General features: G+C 43.8%; 1 protein-coding gene across 4 annotated transcripts in view; it reads right to left on the minus strand.

Annotated features, from left to right (window-relative positions):
- Window positions 1–22,549, minus strand: part of STAU2 (staufen double-stranded RNA binding protein 2) — a 379,482-nt gene that overhangs the window by 102,428 nt on the left and 254,505 nt on the right. For all 4 annotated transcript variants that reach the window (XM_073679451.1, XM_073679449.1, XM_073679450.1 and 1 more), the window contains one exon: window positions 4,735–5,042. In XM_073679451.1, the coding sequence (XP_073535552.1) occupies window positions 4,735–5,042 (308 nt within the window). The remainder of the gene's footprint in view (window positions 1–4,734; window positions 5,043–22,549) is intronic.

Below are 22,549 nucleotides of genomic sequence, written 5' to 3' on the forward strand. Positions count from 1 at the left end.
CAATTAATGGGATGACACTGAAGGATCTGTGTGTACAATCTCTTCACCGCTTCCTAAAGTTGTCCACAGTGGTATTTTTTTTACCCTAATCAAACGATTGCACCATGGTATGGAGAATGCAAATGATAGGAAATCATCTACATATATGTCCACAATTCTTACACTGAACTTGTAAGGGACTCCTGTTTCTTCTGAGAAGGAGACAGTCAGCCCTGGTACAATGCGTTAAACCCCTCTGGTCACAAGGCTGACGGTGCTCCCATCAGTGACACAAATCCCGTCCACACTGCATTAGCTCATAATATAACTTCTCACTTCATTAGTAAGCAAAGGAGGATCGCGGCAGAGATGTAGCCTGCAGACAATCAAAATGTATTGGTTTCCCACAAGAATTGAGCAGAAGGCATATTGGGTGCTCAGCCAAGCAATGAACTTGTTACAGCGAGACCGCACATGGCTGGGGTCCAGCTTTGGATGACAAGTGGAGGAAAATTCATGGTCACTCAAGGCGGTAAACGCAATAGTGATGGACAGCGGCTCCCAAGCTGAATCCACACAAATGACTGCACATATCTACAGAGAGATCTGTGCCAGCGTGCAATGTCACAGTGCTATGCTGCTACAATATAAAAGCTAATATATTACATGGTACGGCACGTCACGACGTGGACAGCGGTGTGCAGCCACGGGACCTGTGCCTGGATTAAAAGGAAGAGGAGAGGTCAGGACAACCACTTTAAAATTACAGCATTGATTCATCATGTGAGCGTTTCTCTTTTTTTACATATGTTTTTTGTGCTGGTTGATTTTGCACCAAATTCATCAAAATAGGCGCACAATATTTGATGGATTGGTGCAGATGGTAAGATGCTTCTTTTTTTGTGCGCCTTTTTAGAGTACGATGTTAAACAATCCTTTCTAAAAGTCTTAATTTGTCATAAACAAAGCCCCCAATACAGATCTCTGAATGGGCAAACACTTGGCAGATGAGGCTTAGGCCATGTGCCCACGTAGCGCTTTTTGTAGCGTTTTTACGGCCGCGAAAACGCTTGTAAAACCGTCGGCCATGCAAAGCAATACGCAGCATGACCCTTTCTACTGCGATTACGCTGCAAATTCGCGGCCATTGAGGAACATTGAAACACAGCAAACCCGCAGGTATATGTGGATTTGCTGCGTTTCAATTAAATTCAATGGCCGCGAATTTGCGACGTAATCGCGGTGCGTGTGGTACCCGGGATGAAGAGGAGACTACAACCCTCTTCATCCCGGCTACCACGTGGTGAAAAAAAGAAATAAAAAAGTTAAAAATAAAAAAAAACTGTATACTCACCTCTCCGGTCTCCTCCCGGCGGCGTCCTCTCTCCTCAGCGTCCTGCGGTGTACTGGCAGGACCTGCGGTGATTTCATTTAGTCAGCTGATGGTCACGCGACCACTGACATCAGCGGTCAGGTGATGGTCGCGTGACCATCAGCTGACTAAATGAAATCACCGCAGGCCCTGCCAGTACACCGCGGGACGCTGAAGAGAGAGGACGCCGCCAGGAGGAGACGGGAGAGGTGAGTATACAGGGTTTTTTTTTTTTATACTATAGATGCTGCATTTAAAGCATCTAAGTTGTTCACACATTATAAATCCATGCCGGTTGCATGGATTTATATTGTGTGACCAACTTGTCAAGCACTTTTCCAAGTGATGCTCAAAATCGCTTGGCAAAGTGCTTGAAAAAACGCATGCGAAAACGCATGTAAAAAACGCTGAAAAAACACTCCTCTCTGGCAGAAAAAAACGCATGTAAATCTGCATGTAAATCTGCATGCGTTTTTTTCTGCCAGAGAGGCAAAAACGCTCTGCATCAAATCTGCTACGTGGGCACGTAGCCTTATGTAGATAAATGAAGAGTAATGCACCTAGGACGGAGTAATCCTATTGCTGCACACACATTCAATGGGAGTATACTCGGGACTACAGAACAGGAGAAGGATTTGGGTATTCTGGTTACAAGTAAGCTGAGCCAGCAGTACTCAATGTCAAGCACCAGCCGCAAAAGCAAACAAGATTTTAGGATGTATTGGAAAAGTTGAGCTGGTTTAGCTTAGAAAAAAAGACGCCTCAGAGGAGATCTCATTTACATGTATAAATACATGTGTGGTCAGTACAAAGGTCTAGCACATGACTTATTCCTTCCAAAGACCATACTAAGGAACAGGGGGCACTCATTAGGGGTGCAAGAAAGGCAATTCAGGCAGATAAACAGGAAAGGGTTCTTTACAGTCAGAGCAGTCAGACTGTGGAATACCGACCACAAGAGGTAGTAATGGCCGACACGAACAGCATTTAAAAAAAAGGGCTGGATGCTTTTCTCACAACAAATGGCCTTGTGGACAATAGATAATTTAGCGATTCTAGAGAATGAAGGATAAACTATATAACAGACTCTAATGTCAGCTGAAACCGCCTATACTGAAGTCTAGTGTGTGGGTGTGTTGGGTTGAGGGGATGACCCATTTCAGACTACTGATCTCCCTGCCATAAGCTGCCCCTAGAGATGTCTGGCAGCGGCTCTCAAAGAACACAGGAGTGCCCGAGTGCTGTATATGGAAGAGACTGCAGAGACAGCTAGGACCCTGGAGTACAATGGTGCACAAAGTCACACTGATGAATTAGGGTAAAATATCCAGATAACCAAAACCACACCCAGGATTTTGAAAAAAAGAAAGACAAAAATCAGGTAAAATTAACTTATAAGGCAAGAATAAAAATATTATTTCAGAAAAATGCAATGCTGAATCGGCCTCAATATCTGTCTGAGCTCACAGCCTAGTTATTGTGTTCAAAACCATTTCGCCCTTTTACTCTGTCACATTGTTAGTAAAATGATTTCCTAAACTTTTTTTTTTTTTTTTTTTTTTTTTTAAGAAAAACAAACTAATTGCAAAGACACTACCCAAGGCGTTATGTTCTAGTCACAAATTTATACAGGACATGCTTTTACAAAGTGATTACACGATAAAGCTTCACAAACGCGCAGCTTGTAAGCTAGATATTCGTGTCTGTTCAGACTTCTATTATACTTTAGCAGGCCAGACGCCTCCGACGGGTAGCACTGCATAAGCACTGTGTCCAAGATATTCTAACACAGGGGTCCCAAACGTGTGGCTCAGGAGCCCCTAGCGGGTGGCCTACAGAGCCCCTAGCGGGTGGCCTACAGAGCCCCTAGCGGGTGGCTTAGCTGTCTGTCAGCTTGGTACATTGATGGCCTAACAAACAACTATGAAGAGCAGGTTTCCAGATGGTGACTTTTGGTGGCTGGCCTTGGCATAGCATGATACCACCAGTCAGAGGAGGTACTTGAAGTTGGATGTGACAGTGTGGTGGGAGAGGCTAATGCGAGAATACCCAAAAGGTAGGGGAGGTGGGACCCCTGAATCTACAAATACTCCCTCAGGAATGCTTTGGCTGTCTTCATATTAGTAATGGGAACTCTGGGTGCTACCACCGAGAGGAAGAGGGAAAGCAGGAGCTGGATGTTACGGCTCTGGAAGCTGGATATGGCTCACGAACCTCTACCAGAACGGAAAATAGGCCTTAAGGGTAAGAAACGCTGGGGACCACTGTTCTAAAGGAATACTCTTAGTATACTATGGATGCATGATGGATATATTCGCCATATGTACTGGAAGCTGTCATTGCACAAAGAATGGATGTAAGGGCAAAACAAATTGTGAGAAGCCGGCACTAATTAACTTAAAAGGCGTTTTCCACTTTTAGAAAATTGGACCCCAAATGTTCCCCGTAGCGTAAAATAAAGTCAGATAGTACTCCCTCTCACTCAGTCGAGCACTGTCTTGCTGCTGCTGCTCCAGTTTCTATGTTCTAGCTGCAGCAATGATGTGACGTTGACAGCTCACATCATCACTGCAGCCAATCACGGTTTAGCCGTTGTGGACAGCGGTGATGCGAGCAGTCATCGTGACGTCACTGCTGCAGCCCAGACATTTGGGTCAGAGCGGCGGTGGGGTGCCAAAGCTGGACCCGGAGAAAGCGAGCAATATATGATTACATTATTTTATATTACAGGAAAAGTTTGATGTCCACGTTTTTAAACGAGTAAAATCCATTTAAAAGTGCCACGCTGCCATTTATGTGGTCACAGCACGTGTGAATGACATCTGACCACTGGTAAAAGATACAAAGTCATTAAAGGGGTATTCCCATCTCCAAGATCCTATCCCAATGTGTAGTAGGTGTAATAATGATAATATTAGCAAATACCTCCAATTAGAAATGTAGTATAGTTTTTCTGATTTGCTATGTCTTTTTCCTCATGTGCAGGGTATTACAGGACCTAAGATATCCATGGTTACGACCACTAGCAACTAGTTAATTAAGTGTCACTATATCAGTGGTCGTAACTATGGATACCTAAGGTCCTGCGATGCCTGCACATGAGGAAAGACATAGCGAATCAGAAAAATTATACTACTTCTCTAACTGGAAGTATTTGTGCTAATATTATTACACCTATTACATATTGGGATATGATCTTGGAGATGGGAATACCCCTTTAAGTTACTTGCACAAGATTTCACAAGGAAAAACAGAGCCGCAGCACCCCAATATATCTGTCAGTACAGAGAACAGAAGGCAGTCCGCTACTACAGAAATCCCATGCAAAATCTGCCAGTGATCGGACACATCTGCATCATCTCAGAGATAAGGGCCGTGCTCACCTGTAAGCCTTGAATGCCGGCCAAATACTCGAGCTGCTTGGAAGGTTGTACGGTAGAGCTGGAACATGTCAAGTTGTTGCCAGAAAATCCAACAGACTCTGCAGTGGGGGAGCTGCCATTGGTCAGGAGATCTCTGGCAATTGCAGATGTGCAACTTTGGGTTACAGATGTGCTAAAATATGAGCTGGATGTCTGGCTCAATTCTTTGGGAGACAGATAATTGACAGCAGGAGTAGAGACAGTCTTACTTCGACTCGCTTCCATTTCTTGATAGACGTCAGGGGAAAGATGAAGAATTCCTTTCGGAGCTGTGCAAATAGTAAGAAAAAAAAATATCTTAATATTTTTGATCCTAGAAAATCGCAATACATGAATTAGTAGGAAATGCACAAACTGATAAGTGTGGTGTACCTTCCTGACGGGAGCACACAACAGCCGCAGGCTTATGCTGGAGGGAAGGGGCTGTGCGGGTGAGCAGACAGTAAATGACATTGTGTGCTAACATTTTACTGTATGACCTCTCTGGTTTGTTTGAGTCGGTATTCTTCTGGATCCTCCAGGTTGTGCTGAAAACATGGCTACTAAATATCTCAAGGAAAACAGCTAATTTTCCCAAAAAGTCTGTGTGCTGAATGTTTAATTTATTTTACTTTACTCCCTTATATAGCACCATTAATTCCACGGCGCTAAATTCCCTATCAGTATGTCTTTGTAGTGTGGGAGGAAACCAGAGAACCCAAAGGAAACCCACACAAACACGGGGAGAACATACAAACTCCTTGTAGATGTCGTCCTTGGTGGGATTGAATCCAGGATCCCAGTGCTGCAAGGCTGCTGTGCTAACCACTGAGCCACCGTGCTGTCCAATGATTCTGCTGAAAGCTAAAATCTGCAACAGTTTTCCCTAACCAGGATAAGATCACAGAACTAACACCAGTCAATTACTAACTTGCGTGAAATCTTTCAAGTTCGACTATGGTTAAAATTAGATATCTTTCTATAATCTCCTCCCCTCCCCCAATACAGCCTCATACCAGTCATAAATAGCTTAAAGGGTGTGCCTCAAGTTGGTTCTTTAGGACCTCCCGTGGGGTGCAATGCTCCTGAAAATTGACACTTTGGGCCAACAGCATGGTTGAACCGTTGTTACGTACAGCGTGCGCTCCAATATCACTAGCAAAAGCAATTTTGCCTCTGCATCACTGGTCTGAAGTTGGCCGGATCCAAGAGAAACCGGCTACTGCAGATATGGCTGTTAGGCTAGGCAAAGAGCTGTAAACTATAAAATTTAAAATCCTTCCATTCTTGAGACCGGAGAGGATTTTCAATAAGAAGTACATCGCAAAGTTTATTTTATATGCAAATTGCCTCTTCAGCTAGAGAGAGGACATGAACTCTATAACGCCACCTATTGGAAGCAGCAATCCTACAAGAAACAATTTGACCCTATAACGAGTCGTGCAATATGACTTGGGATAAAAGCCAAATCAGAATCTCAATTTGCAGACATGGTGTTTCGGGCTGTTGGCCCTCGTCAGTGCAAAGTATGAGAACTGATTTGGCTAGATGAGAGGCTCTGGACTGAGGTCTAAGGGGTAACGTTTCTCCTTGTGGAGAGTGACACCCCAGCTCGGGCATGCCAAGGTAAGGAGGCTTATTCGCCGAGCAATGCTCCTCTGGGAAATTTAATATGCAAATATTTATTTTACTCACTTATTTAGTGCCATTACGGTAATTCCACAGCGCTTTAAGACATTATTATGACTGTCCCCCATAGGAAGGGATGGAAGGATTTTATTTAGCGCCATTAATTCCACAGCGCTTTACAGACATTATTAATGACTGTCCCCCATAGGGAATCTAGATTGTGAGCCCCTATCAGTATGACTTGGAGTGTGGGAGGAGACCGGAGATCCTGGAGGAAAACCACGCAAACATGGGGAGAACATACAAACTCCTTACAGATGTTCTCTCCTTGGTGGGATTTGAACCCAGGACCCCAGAGCACCAAAGCAACTGTGCTAACTACTGAGCCACCATATTGCCCAAAATGGCTTGATTTTACAAGCACTTTGTAATTTTAACCATGTACACACAGAAGACAACCCCTTTAAAATAGATTTCTGAAGCTGAATTGTAATAAGTTTATTCATTAATTTCAGTAGTATCTGTCCTGCTTTATCTCCCCTATGGTGGCGCCGCAGAAATAGGAAACACTTGCTGCTGGGTTTCCTCAAAGATGCAAGCCAATCGCTAGTGGCCATAGTATCCAGACACCCAGTGATTAGCTGATGAATGCATTTAGCCAGGGTCAGTTATAGGTTTATGGAGCCTCAGGGGCAAAATTTTTAGTGCTCAACACAACACATCTCCTCCTTTTTGATGAGAATAAAAAAAAGGTCAGAGACATCAGGTTAATACAGGCGGCCAACAGTGCTATGTGCGATACTACCAGTCTATGTGCTTGACTCTGCATTACCAAGGAGAAGACAGGGTGGCAGAAGCCTACAAATGGCAGAGGGTATAGGGAAAGTGCCCCTTTTGTTTTCGCTTAAAGAAGCATTCCCACTAACTTTTGTATGCTCTATGCTTAAGCTTATGGTGCCTCGTTCTGATGTGCTATAGGCTTAAATTGTAAAACATACTTTTCGGTTACTAAGAGCGCAGGGCGAGCCGGCCAGCCTGGAGGGCGCAGGGCGAGCCGGCCAGCCTGGAGGGCGCAGGGCGAGCCGGCCAGCCTGGAGGGCGCAGGGCGAGCCGGCCAGCCTGGAGGGCGCAGGGCGAGCCGGCCAGCCTGGAGGGCGCAGGGCGAGCCGGCCAGCCTGGAGGGCGCAGGGCGAGCCGGCCAGCCTGGAGAGCGCAGGGCGAGCCGGCCAGCCTGGAGAGCGCAGGGCGAGCCGGCCAGCCTGGAGAGCGCAGGGCGAGCCGGCCAGCCTGGAGAGCGCAGGGCGAGCCGGCCAGCCTGGAGAGCGCAGGGCGAGCCGGCCAGCCTGGAAAAGAAAAGAACGGCACTGGACATCGGAGAAGGCAGTGGTAAGTGAGTACATTAATACACTCACCACCTTACATGCATGTACACTTCCATTTACTGCATAAAAAAGTTAGTGGGAGTGCTTCTTTAACAACAAGCTAGAATTAGCACATGAAAATAATTTCACTAATCATTCTAAATTAGGCACAATACCAAGGTGCCCCAACATGTCAGATATGTACACCCCAGCTGCCAATCCTCCAGAGACACATTCACAAATTTAGGGGGAAAAAAAACATATTAAATTTTTATGTTTTTTAGCAGCACAAACGCTCTAAGCTTTCAGTGCAGGCTGGTTTAAGCGGCCCGGTGCAAAGTGCTGGATTCAGGTCATTTACTATGGAGGGATGCCAGTGCTGAGTGAGGAGACTGAGGGCGATAGGGCTGAATGAACGCTCTGCATCTGAGCAAATGTGATGGATTGTACACACTGCAAAGTGTTTTATAAAACCAATACCAGGCAGCAGATGTGTGTCTGTTTGATGTATTAATAACGAAAAACAAACAAGGCATTGGCCTTCCAGCACTTTCCGTGGTTTTGTGTGATCCGCCCAAGCATCAAATTGATGTCTAGGACGCGGACTTGGATACAATTCACATAGATTAAACAAATAGTAAAAAGAAAAAAAGTATATCCTGTGGACAGCATTGTTATGCAAGAATACAAGTGTATTACATGTATAATTAAAAGCACGTCTTGTTTAGAAACGTGAACTTCCATTTTCAGCTATTTTAGATCATTTTACGTTGCTGCCCATTATAGGATAAAGTTCCAAATAAAGGGCGGTTATATTTTTCTTTCCATTTAACATTTGGGATAAAAGTCTATGGGACCACCAACATCGAAAGGTCCAAAGAAACACTAAAGCAATGCCCCACAAGCTAACATTTCCTAGCTATAAACTAGTACCATGAGCAGCCAAATGTTTTACATTCTAATAAAAGAATAAGATGAGTTACCACTACATGACTTATGCACAACGAGCGCTGCTTTCTGCAATGTAAAACAACCGCCTAACACGATTCATAGCATATTTCTATGTCACGCCTTCATGTAAGGTTCTCACAAGACAGAGTTTATTAGATTGTGGTGCGAGAAAGGTTTGGGAAAGTATTCCCCATCAGGCCCCATCCTTGGCTCTACAGATACAGTCATGCACTAGGCTATTATACACATCAGGATTTTATACCCAAACTAAAGACATTGATGCTTGCCACTCTCCAGAAGGAGAAATGTTCCCTCTTAGATCCCCTAACAGAGGCATCTAACCCAGCCAAATCCCATCTCCTGCTTTGCACTGATGAGGAGCAAACACCCTGAAAATACGTCTGCAAATGGAGTGTCTGGATTGACTTTTTAACCTACATCATGTGGCGAGGCTTGTTAAAAGGTGAATGTTGACTTTTAGGATTGCTACATCCAATAGGTGGCACTCTTTCTATAAAGAGGCCATTTACATTTATAAACGCACTGTAATGTGAAATAAATGAATACCTTGCTTGCAGAAATCCTTTTTTGCTGTTTTACAGAGAACCATCATTGAGATCATATGTAAATGAGTCGCAAGTGCAGCAGGATAGTACAATCTACCCATTATTCACCTACTGCCTGCCTCCTGTGACTGACAGGTCACTCTTCTTTCAGTCACTTGATTTCCCTGGCAAAATCTTGCCCTGGTGCAATACATGCAAAGATTAATAGCCCGGCTCGCACATTATCATCGGGACCTTACAGTGTATGCATCCCCCCAGGCAGTGATGGTGCTTGATAGGGAAATCGAGTGACTGAAAGAAAAGTGACCTGACATTATGAGTTTATTCACCAATTCAGTGACTTCACATACATGACATTGGTTTGGAGAGCAAAGTCCTAAGACAGGTTTGTCCATGTGGCAATGTACAGGTGTTGTTTCCTGAAGGAAAATTCCAGGCTAAAAAAGCTCCAGTGGCCAGAGTGAAAATTAATGGAGATTAATACTCACACACCCACACACTCAGTAGACCAAAAGTTCTGCATTTTTTTCTGTCTGGTTGTTTTGATGCCATTTTCCTGGTGATTTTAATAAACCGGAAGCAGGATTGTCATCTATAAGGATGAAAATTGTATTTGACATAGTTTTCAACATTTGCTGGGCCAAATGTTTTGCATATTTTTTCATGGGTAGTCGAACTGTAGCAGGGTTGACTTGAATGCACGAGTTTCAGTCAAGAAACCTTTCATTTCTGCAAAGAACGGGAAGGTCCGACTTGAGTTTACCAAAGAACACAACCAATGGAAAGAAACAGGTTGATCTAAGGTGTTGTGGTCGAATGAATCCAAGTTCAATTTGTTTGGTAGCGATGGCAAGCACTATATATACAGCCTGGTTGGAAAACGTAATGATGTAAGGTACCAAACACCTACAGTGAAACATGGTGGTGGCAGTGTCATGGTTTGGGGCTGCTTTTCTGCATCTGCCATTGGCCCTCTGCATAGAATTGATGGAATATTAATGATACCATGTAGAAGGATATACTGGAGAATGTAATGTTGTCACATGGTAAAACCAAAGTAGGCAGGGGATGGAAATTCCAGCAAGACAATGATCTTAAGCGCACATCCAATTCAGTTAAAAATTGGTTAGCAAAGAAAAATGTTCACCTGTTGCAATGGCCAAGCCAATCACCTGATTTAAACCCTATAAAGCACCTTTGGGATGAGTTGGGGCCCGTACCCATAGCAATAAAGATAAATTGTTTACAGATTTTCAAATGGAATGGAGCAAGATCCCTCAAGATGTCTTGAATACCCAAGTGGCTTCAATGTCCTGTCGGTGTGTTGCAGCAATTAAAGCAAGAGGTTATAATAATAATAGTTTTCATTTTTATAGCGCCAACATATTCCGCAGCACTTTACAAATTTTTGGGGGGACATATACAGACAATACAGAATAAGCATATCTCATATCGAAAGGAGTGAGGGCCCTGCTCGCAAGCTTACAGTCTATGAGGAAATGGGGGAGACACAAAAGGTAAAAAGTACATATATTGTATAATGCAGCCTTATACTGAATAGGATAAATAATAATACATGGACTGGTCGCCAGCCAGTATGTGTACAGTCCTGACAGAGGCTATTAAGTACATGGTTGGTATGAACCTGAAGTTGAAGAAGATTTTAATATAGGGGAAAACTGAGACGGACAGAGTGTGTTTAGGCGATACGCCAGTCTAAAGAAATGTGTTTTTAGGGTTCGCTTGAAACTGTGGGTATTGGGAATTAATCGAACTGTCCTGGGTAGTGCATGCCAAAGAATTGGCGCAGCACGCGAGAAATCTTGGAGACGGGAGTGGGAAGTTCAGATTATGGAGGATTTTAGTTTTAAGTCATTTGCAGAACGGAGGGCACGTGTAGGGTGGTAGACTGAGACAAGAGAGGAGATGTAGGGGGGTACTGAAGCATGGAGCGCTTTGTGGGTAAGCGTGATAAATTTAAATTGAACTCTATATTGGATGGGCAACCAATGCAATGACTGGCATAGGGAAGAGGAATCGGTGTAGCGGTTGGCGAGGAATATGATCCTGGCTGCTGCGTTAAGAACGGATTGGAGAGGGGAGAGTTTAGTAAGAGGGAGACCGATTAGTAGAGCGTTGCAATAATCAAGACGAGAATGAATAAGAGCTACAGTAAGAGTTTTTGCCGAGTCAAAGGTGAGAAAAGTCCTGATTCTTGAGATGTTTCTGAGGTGTAGATGACGTGAAAGAGCGAATGATTTGATGTGAGGAGTGGAAGAAAGATCTGATTCAAAAATGACCCCAAGACAGTGGGCTTGTTTCTGGGGAGTAATGGTTGAGCCACAAACGGAAATGGCAATATCGGGCACAGGTAGGTTAGTGGAGGGAGGAAATACGAGTAGTTCAGTTTTTGACAGATTCATTTTTAGGTGGAGGGAGGACATAATGTTAGACACAGCAGAAAGACAATCACTGGTCTTTTGTAGTAATGCAGGGGTGATGTCCAGAGCAGAGGTGTATAATTGGGTGTCATCAGCATAGAGATGGTACTGAAAACCGAATCTGATTGTTTATCCAATAGGAGCGGTGTATAAGGAGAAAAGGGGGCCTAGGACTGATCCTTGAGGAACCCTGACCGTAAGGGGAAGTAGGGAGGAGGAGGAGCCGGCAAAAGACACAGTAGGAGCGGTCAGAGAGAAAGGAGGAGAACCAGGAGAGAACAGTGTCCTTGAGGTCAATAGTGCGGAGCATAGTGAGGAGGAGCTGGTGATCCACAGTGTCGAATGCTGCAGAGAGATCCAGGAGAATCAGCAGGGAGTAATGACCATTAGATTTAGCGGTTAGTAAATCATTAGAGACTTTAGTGAGGGCAGTTTCAGTAGAATGTAAAGAGCGGTAACCAGATTGTAAAGGGTCAAGAAGAGAGTTGTCTGAGAGATAGCAGATGAGACGGGAGTGGACCAGGTGTTCCACGAGTTTAGAGATAAAGGGAAAATTGGAAACAGGTCTGTAGTTGGCCGTGCAGTTCTGGTCAAGGGATGGTTTTTTAAGTAATGGTTGTATGCTGGCGTGTTTAAAAGAAGAGGGAAAGATACCAGATGAGAGGGAAAGGTTGAAAATTTTAGTTAGGCCAGTGGTGACAGCTGGAGCAAAGGACTGAAGGAGATGTGAGGGAATAGGGTCATTGGTCCAGGTGGTAGGGCAGGAAGATGCAAGAAGCCTGATCACTTCATCTTCCGTGACTGGTTCGAAGTCAGAAAGTGAGCAAGATACAATGTGGCGGGGGAGAGCATGCATAACATTTGGGGATTGGGAGAAAATTTCCTGTCGGATATGGTCAATTTTTTCTTTGAAACAATTGGCCAGATCGTCAGCGCTGAGGTCGGTGGTCGGGGCCTGTGTTTGATTGAGGAGAGAATGAAACGTGTCAAAGAGTCGTTTAGGATTATTGGAAATTGAGATGATGAGGTTGTTAACGTAGGTTTGTTTGGAGAGGTGAAGGACAGAGTTATAGGTTTTCAGCATAAATTTATAATGGAGGAAATCTTCGGGCAGATTTGATTTTCTCCACAGCCGTTCAGCGCACCTGGAGTACCTCTGGAGAAGGCGTGTTTGAGGCGTGTGCCAGGGTTGTCGCAGTCTATGCTGAATTTTTCTTTGTTTAGGAGGTGCGGCTTCATCCAGGGCGCATAGCATTATTTTGTTATAATGCTTCAATGCAGAGTCAGGACATGAGAGGGAAGAGATTGGGGCCAATGATGATTGCAACCTTTTTATACATGTCTGGGTGTTAATGGCGCGTAAATTTCTATAAGTGTGGACGGTGGGAGTGTCTTGAGTAGAGTCACAGTTCTTGACAGAGAATAAAAGAAGATTATGGTCAGAGTGGAAGGGGAGAGTTAGTAAAGTCATGTACTGAGCAAAGCCGGGAGAAGATCAGGTCCAATGTGTTCCCGTCTTCATGTGTAGGAGAATTAGCAAGCTGTGAAAGGCCGAAGGAGGAGGTTAGTGATAAAAGATGCGTGGCAGATGGGGAAAGAGAATCGCCAATTGGGATGTTAAAATCTCCCATGATTATCGTGGGGAAGCTGCAGGATAGAAAATTTGGAAGCCAGGCAGCAAAGTGATCCAGGAATTGACGGGGGGGACCTGGAGGGCGATAGACAACCGCCACTCGCAGGGAGAAGGGCCGGTAGAATCTGACTGTGTGGGCCTCAAAAGACGGGAAGATAAGGGAGGGTACAGGGAGGATAACCTGAAAAGTACATTTTGTTGAAAGAAGCAGACAAACACCTCCACCTGATCTGTTATCAGGTCTCGGAGTATGAGAGAAGTGTAGGCCACCATAGGAGAGAGCTGCAGCGGCGGTGGTGTCCGACTGCTGGATCCAGGTTTCAGTGAGAGCCAGAAGGTTGAGGGAATTAGAGAGGAAAAAGTCATGGATGTAAGAGAGTTTATTACAAGCTGAGCGCGCATTCCAAAGGGCACAGTTGAATGAGACAGAAGATATGCAGGGAATATTAATGAGATTAGCAGGGTTTCTGAATGTAACAGGGAAAGAGTTAGTGTTATTATTACTGGAGGGTCCTGGGTTGGGAGAAATATCACCTGAAACTAATAGAAGGAAGATACAGAGAGTGAGCAGATGGTTGAGTGATTTGTGAGAGCGTTTCCTGTGTTGTATGGTGGGAATGAATGGATCTGCGTGGTATAACATTGGGAAGAGAGCATGACAACTGTACATAGGAGAAGAGAGGAGAGAGGGGTTAATATGGATGAAGTGTGCCGAATTTGTGGGAGAACGGTGAATGTGGATGATTGTAGCAGCCAGAATATAAATGGCACAGATACAAATGGTGAATACTGTTTGCCAAAAAGATGACCTGGAAGCAAGTTTGTTTAATTGTCTTGCATGTCTTACCTGTCTCCTGCCCTGTCCAACTGCCATTTTCTAACTGCCGCGGCACTTTGATAAATTATGGCAATTCGATAAAGTATGCATAAATGGTATATGCATAAATTCCCCCGAATAAATGCTGCCCCTTGACTATGTCTCAATATATAGGGACGTATCTGCTTAGATCTACACAGATTTAACTCGTTAGCAATCAATCAACTAGCTTAAGACAACAGGAGACCATAAACTGCAGAAAAAAAAACAGACTGGCAACTCTACATGGATCATAAAATGCTAAAGTAAGTGTGATGACCTTAAAGTATCATGGATTAAACAACAGAGGAGTGAGAAATGTATACCAGTGATAGGCTGCAGAGCATTGCATGGAGGTACAAGGCAGTTTTCAGGATAGATCACACATAGACCATACCTATATTCAAAAGCATTTTGGCTAAAATTAAGGTCTTGCATGATGACAACTTCAAGCACTTTCAATTCATCACCAGTAAAATGGCATCAACAACCAGACAGAAGAAAAAATATTTGTAGTATTTGTGTGTGTACTGAATGGGAGATATGTAGCACAGATTGTTAGCTCCAGTAATATAAACATGGGAAAAATGATCTAGCACTCGAAGTGTAGAGAGGGGTTAATCAGCCATGTTTACTGTTAGGGCAATTAAACACCTGTAGAGAGGGAGGAGGATAAATTCTCAGCCTTTTAAAGCATTTGGTGTGGGGTGGGTCTGGAGGCACAAGATCTGGAGCTATATGTGAAGGAAAGTCAAGCCTTGGGTTTGTTCCTGAAGCGGGTGGTTACCAGTAGCAAAAAAGACTGAGCCATACATTATGTTTTTGTTTTCCTGTTAGGCTGTGAAGGACATGTTTATTTTGCTAACATTGCCATGGTTTATGCAGTGCCCTTAATAAACCCAGCAGAAGATTTATAAAGACAGTCTACCTGAGTCTACCTCCATGTGCAGAGGAGAGACCCAACAACACATAACACAACATGCTATATATCATACTAATACACACAAATATATACACACACAAGTAAATATATGTGTATATACACACACTAAATAAATAGATTATATTATATACATACATACACACACACACATACAGTGCTGGCCAAAAGTATTGGCACCCCTGCAATTCTGTCAGATAATACTCCGTTTCTTCCTGAAAATGATTGCAATCACAAATTCTTTGGTATTATTCTCTTCATTTAATTTGCTTGCAAGGAAAAAACACAAAAGAGAATGAAGCAAAAATCAAATCATTGATCATTTCACACAAAACTCCAAAAATGGGCCAGACAAAAGTATTAGAACCCTCAGCCTAATACTTGGTTGCACAACTTTTAGCCAAAATAACTGCGAACAACCGCTTCCGGTAACCATCAATGAGTTTCTTACAATGCTCTGCTGGAATTGTAGACCATTCTTCTTTGGCAAACTGCTCCAGGTCCCTGATATTTGAAGGGTGCCTTCTCCAAACTCCCATTTTGAGATCTCTCCACAGGTGTTCTATGGGATTCAGGTCTGGACTCATTGCTGGCCACCTTAGAAGTCTCCAGTGCTTTCTCTCAAACCATTTTATAGTGCTTTTGGAAGTGTGTTTTGGGTCATTGTCCTGCTGGAAGACCCATGACCTCGGAGGGAGACCTAGCTTTCTCACACTGGGCCCTACATTATGCTGCAAAATTTGTTGGTAGTCTTCAGACTTCATAATGCCATGCACACGGTCAAGCAGTCCAGTGCCAGAGGCAGCAAAGCAACCCCAAAACATCAGGGAACCTCCGCCATGTTTGACTGTAGGGACAGTGTTCTTTTCTTTGAATGCCTTTTTTTTTCCAGTACACTCTATGTTGATGCTTTTTCCCAAAAAGCTCTACTTTTGTCTCATCTGACCAGAGAACATTCTTCCAAAACGTTTTAGGCTTTCTCAGGTAAGTTTTGGCAAACTCCAGCCTGGCTTTTTTATGTCTCGGGGTAAGAAGTGGGGTCTTCCCGAGTATCCTACCATAGAGTCCCTTTTCATTCAGACGCCGACGGATAGTATGGATTGACACTGTTGTACCCTCAGACTGCAGGGAAGCTTGAACTTGTTTGGATGTTAGTCGAGGTTCTTTATCCACCATCCGCACAATCTTGCGTTGAAATCTCTCGTCAATTTTTCTTTTCCGTCCACATCTAGGGAGGTTAGCCACAGAGCCATGGGCTTTAAACTTCTTGATGACACTGCGCATGGAAGACACAGGAACATTCAGGTCTTTGGAGATGGACTTGTAGCCTTGAGATTGCTCATGCTTCCTCACAATTTGGTTTCTCAAGTCCTCAGACAGTTCTTTTGTCTTCTTTCTTTTCTCCATGCTTAATGTGGTACACACAAGGACACAGGACAGAGGTTGAGTCAACTTTAATCCATGTTAACTGGCTGCAAGTGTGATTTAGTTATTGCCAACACCTGTTAGGTGCCACAGGTAAGTTACAGGTGCTGTTAATTACACGAATTAGAGAAGCATCACATGATTTTTCAAACAGTGCCAATACTTTTGTCCACCCCCTTTTTTAGGTTTGGTGTGGAATTATATCCAATTTGACTTTAGGTCAATTCTTTTTGTGTTTTTTCATTGAAGACAAATTAAATGAAGAGAATAATACCAAAGAATTTGTGATTGCAATAATTTTCAGGAAGAAACTGGGTATTATCTGACAGAATTGCAGGGATGCCAATACTTTTGGCCAGCACTGTATATACACACTGCTCAAAAAAATAAAGGGAACACTTCAACAACAGAATATAACTCCAAGTAAGTCAAACTTCTGTGAAATCAAACTGTCCACTTAGGAAGCAACACTGATTGACAATCAATTTCACATGCTGTTGTGCAAATGGAACAGACAATAGATGGAAATTATTGGCAATTATCAAGACACCCTCAATAAAGGAGTGGTTCTGCAGGTGGGGACCACAGACCACATCTCAGTACCAATGCTTTCTGGCTGATGTTTTGGTCACTTTTGAATGTTGGTTGCGCTTTCACACTCGTGGTAGCATGAGATGGACTCTACAACCCACAGAAGTTGCTCAGGTAGTGAAGCTCATCCAGGATGGCACATCAATGCGAGCTGTGGCAAGAAGGTTTGCCGTGTCTGTCAGCATAGTGTCCAGAGGCTGGAGGCGCTACCAGGAGACAGGCCAGTACACTAGGAGACGTGGAGGGGACCGTAGGAAGGCAACAACTTAGTAGCAGGACCACTACCTCCACCTTTGTGCAAGGAGGAGAACTGCCAGAGCCCTGCAAAATGACCTCCAGCAGGACACAAATGTGCATGTCTCTGCACAAACGGTTAGAAACAGACTCCATGAGGGTGGTATGAAGGCTTGACGTCCACAGATGGGGGTTGTGCTCACAGCCCAACACCGTGCAGGACGCTTGGCATTTGCCACAGAACACCAGGATTGGCAAAGTCGCCACTGGCGCCCTGTGCTCTTCACAGATGAAAGCAGGTTCACACTACTGAGAGGAACAGAAGCAGCTATCTGCAGACCGGACATAACCGCAAGAGAAGTATGCTGCCTCCCAGGTGCGAAGATCAAGGAGGTTACAGATAGGATACCGAAGCTCATCAGTTCCAAGGATGTCCACCCATTTCTTCTGATACATGTTGGCACCAATGACACGGCAAGGAAGGACCTACCGACAATCTGCAAGGACTTTGAAGCATTGGGGAAGAAAGTAAAAGAACTGAATGCGCAGGTAGTTTTTTCTTCTATCCTTCCAGTAGACGGGCATGGCGTCAGGAGATGGAACAGGATCCTTGATGTGAATAACTGGCTGAGACGATGGTGCAGACAACAAGGATTTGGATTCCTGGACCACGGTGTGAATTACCTCTACGACGGACTCCTTGCCAGAGACGGACTACACCTCAACAAACCCGAGAAACACACATTCGCCAGGAGACTCGCAACACTCATCAGGAGGGCGTTAAACTAGAAGAAGAGGGGATGGGAAGAGAAATGCCGGACACGAATATGAAACCAGAGAACATACTAATGAAAGATATGAAGTGCGACAAAGAAGGTCCAAGACAAGATACTTGAAAGGGAGGTAAGAAAATTTCTAATACAATCCACAGGGAGAAGATTGGAACAAAACAAAATTGTGTAAACTGCGTGCTAGCAAATGCCAGGAGCCTGACAAACAAGATGGATGAACTGGAAGCAGAAATATCTCCAGGTAACTATGACATAGTGGGAATAACCGAGACATGGTTAGATGAAAGCTATGACTGGGCAGTTAACTTACAGGGTTACAGTCTGTTTAGAAGGGATCGACGAAATCGGAAAGGGGGTGGAGTCTGTCTATATGTAAAGACGTGTCTAAAGCCTACAATACGGGAAGATGTATGGGAGGGAAATGAGGAGGTCGAGTCCTTATGGGTGGAGATACATGGGGCAAAAAACAATAATAAAATTATCATAGGAGTCTGTTATAAACCACCAAATATAGCAGAAGCCACGGAAAGTCTATTAATGAGACAAATAGACAAAGTAGCAAAAAATAACGAGGTGATTATTATGGGGGACTTCAACTACCCCGATATAGACGGGGAAACCGAAAGCTGTAGATCTCAGAAAGGAAACAGGTTTCTGTCAATTATCAAAGACAATTATTTGTCACAACTTGTGCAGGAACCAACTAGAGGGACGGCCTTTTAGACTTAATATTAACTAACAGGCCAGACAGAATAACTGAGGTGCAGGTCGGGGGGCACCTGGGAAATAGTGACCACAACATTATACAATTCCACATGTGCTTCAGTAGGGTGCCAAGCAAGGGAGTCACAAAAACACTGAACTTCAGGAGGGCAAAGTTTGATCAGCTAAGAGATGCCCTTCACCTTATAGACTGGGATAGTACCTTCAGTAATAGGAGCACGGATAGAAAATGGGAAATTTTCAAAACAGTCCTACATAGTCACTGTAGAAGGTACATACCTTATGGGAATAAAAGGGCTAGGAAAAGGAGGAAGCCAATGTGGCTAAATAAGGAAGTCAAGAGGGCAATGAAAACAAAAAAAGGGCTTTCGGTAAACTTAAACAAGAAGGCAGCGAGGAAGCGCTAATATCTTATAGGGAAAAAAACAAAATCTGTAAGAAACAAATAAGAATAGTAAAAGAGGAGACAGAGAGACTAATTACCAAGGAAAGTAAAACGAATCCCAAACTGTTCTATATAAACAGTAAAAGGATTAAAACTGATGGCGTTGGCCCATTGAAAAATAACCTGGGTAAAATCATAGAGGGCGATGAGGGTAAAGCAAACCTACTCAATAGCTTCTTCTCCACTGTTTTCACAAAAGAAAACAATTTATCGGAGGAAATGCAGAGTGATAAAGTAAACCCTCCGCTAAATATCACCCACCTAACCCAGGAGGAAGTTCAGAAACGCCTAAATAATATCAAAATAGACAAGTCACATGGCCCAGATGGCATACACCCCCGGGTACTAAAAGAATTAAGTAATGTGATAGACAGGCCGCTGTATCTTATATTCAAGCACTCTTTATGGACAGGGACTGTACCACTAGACTGGCGCCAAGCAAATGTGGTACCAATATTCAAAAAGGGGTCTAAAAGTGACCCTGGGAACTATAGACCAGTCAGCTTAACGTCTGCTGTGGGTAAATTGTTTGAAGGATTTCTTAGAGATGCTATTGTAGAATATCTTAATGATAATAACTGTAACTCAATATCAACATGGATTCATGAGGGATCGCTCCTGCCAAACAAACCTGATCGCCTTCTACGAGGAGGTGAGCTCACAGCTGGACCGGGGAGAGTCAGTGGATGTTGTATACCTTGACTTCTCCAAAGCGTTTGATACCGTGCCACACAAAAGGTTGGTATATAAAATGAGAATGCTTGGTCTGGGGGATAATGTGTGCAAGTGGGTAAATAGCTGGCTGAGTGATAGAAAGCAGAGGGTGGTTATCAATGGAGTAAGCTCAGGGTGTGTCAGGGTTACTAGCGGGGTGCCTCAAGGGTCTGTCTTGGGCCCTATATTATTTAATATATTTATTAATGATCTAGTGGAAGGGTTGCATAGTAAAATAGCAATATTTGCAGATGATACTAAACTTTGTAAAGTAGTTAATACAGATGAGGATAGGGCACAGCTACAGGAGGATTTAGATAAATTGGGGAGTTGGGCCAAAAAATGGCAAATGGGGTTCAATGCCGATAAATGTAAGGTCATGCACATGGGAAAGAAAAACAGCAGTCACCCATACATATTAAATGGGAAACCATTGGGGAAATCTGACATGGAGAAGGACCTGGGCGTCTTGGTTAATAGCAAATTAAATTGGAGTGCCCAGTGTCAAGCAGCAGCTGCGAAGGCAAATAGTGTCATGGCAGTCAGAAGAGGAATAGGGGCATATGATGAGAACATTGTTCTTCCTCTGTATAAAGCGCTGGCAAGGCCGCACTTAGAATATTGTGCACAGTTCTGGGCTCTGGTGCTCAGGAAAGACATATTGGAGCTAGAGAGGGTACAAAGGAGGGTGAGTAAAGTAATAAAGGTAATGTAGGGACTAGAATACCCAGAGAGGTTGTCAAAATTAGGCCTATTTACATTGGAAAAGAGAAGACTTAGGGGAGACCTCATAAACATGTATAAATACATCAGGGGGCAGTACAGAGATCTCTCCCATGACCTGTTTATACCAAGGATGGTGACAAAGACGAGGGGGCACACTATGCGTCTGGAGGAAAGGAGGTTCCTGCACCAGCATAGAAGGGGATTCTTTACGGTCAGAGCCGTGAGACTCTGGAACTCTCGGAGAGGAAGTGGTGATGTCCAACTCACTTAATGAGTTCAAGAGAGGCCTGGACGCCTTTCTTGAGAACAATAAAATTACATCTTATGCTTAGTTATAGTTAATTAATCCAGGGATTTAATCTGACTGCCAGATTGGAGTCGGAAAGAGAATTTTTCCTCAATGATGTAAATTGGCCTATACCGCATGTTTTTTTTTTTTGCCTTCCCCTGGATCAACGCTGCGGAATAGCTGCAGTGCACAAGAAATAGGCTGAACTGGATGGACGCTTGTTTTTTTTCGGCCTTATAAACTATGTAACTATGTAACTGAGCACATGTGACAGACGTGAGTCTGGAGACGCCGTGGAGAGCGATCTGATGCCTGCAACATCCTTCAGCATGACCGGTTTGGCAGTGGGTCAGTAATGGTGTGGGGTGGCATTTCTTTGGAGGGCCACACAACCCTCCATGTGCTCGCCAGAGGTAGCCTGACTGCCATTAGGTACCGAGATGAGAACCTCAGACCCCTTGTGAGACCATATGCTGGTGCGGTTGGCCATGGGTTCCTCCTAATGCAGGACAATGTCAGACCTCATGTGGCTGGAGTGTGTCAGTAGTTACTGCAAGATGAAGGCATTGAAGCTATAGACTGGCCCGCTCGTTCCCCAGACCTGAATCCGATTGAGCACATCTGGGACATCATGTCTGTAGGCAAAACCCCCATCTGTGGACGTCGGGCCCTCATACCACCCACATGGAGTCGGTTTCTAACTGTTTGTGCAGACACATGCACATTTGTGGCCTGCTGGAGGTCATATTGCAGGGTTCTGGCAGTGCTCCTCCTGTTCCGCCTTGCACAAAGGCGGAGGTAGTGGTCCTGCTGCTGGGGTTGTTGACCTCCTACGGCCCCCTCCACGTCTCCTCGTGTACTGGCCTGTCTCCTGGTAGCGCCTCCAGCCTCTGGACACTACGCTGACATACACCGCAAACCTTCTTGCCACAGCTCACATTGATGTGCCATCCTGGATGAGCTGCACTACCTGAGCAACTTCTGTGAGTTGTAGAGTCCGTCTCATGCTACCACGAGTGTGAAAGCAACCAACATTCAAAGGTGACCAAAACATCAGCCAGAAAGCATTGGTACTGAGATGTGGTCTGTGGTCCCCACCTGCAGAACCACTCCTTTATTGAGGGCATCTTGATAATTGGCAATAATTTCCATCTATTGTCTATTCCATTTGCACAACAGCATGTGAAATTGATTGTCAATCAGTGTTGCTTCCTAAGTGGTCAGTTTGATTTCACAGAAGTTGGATTTACTTGGAGTTATATTCTGTTTAAGTGTTCCCTTTATTTTTTTGAGCAATATATATTATAATTATATATATTTATACATATATATTATAATATATATACACACACACATATATATATATATATATATATATATATATATATATATATATATATATATATATATATATATATATATATATATATATATATATATATATATACACACACATACACACATATATATACACACACATAC

Source organism: Phyllobates terribilis, unplaced genomic scaffold, assembly GCF_046119375.1.
Source record: "Phyllobates terribilis strain yellow unplaced genomic scaffold, ASM4611937v1 Scaffold_4__5_contigs__length_816908805, whole genome shotgun sequence".
Taxonomy (NCBI): domain Eukaryota; kingdom Metazoa; phylum Chordata; class Amphibia; order Anura; family Dendrobatidae; genus Phyllobates; species Phyllobates terribilis.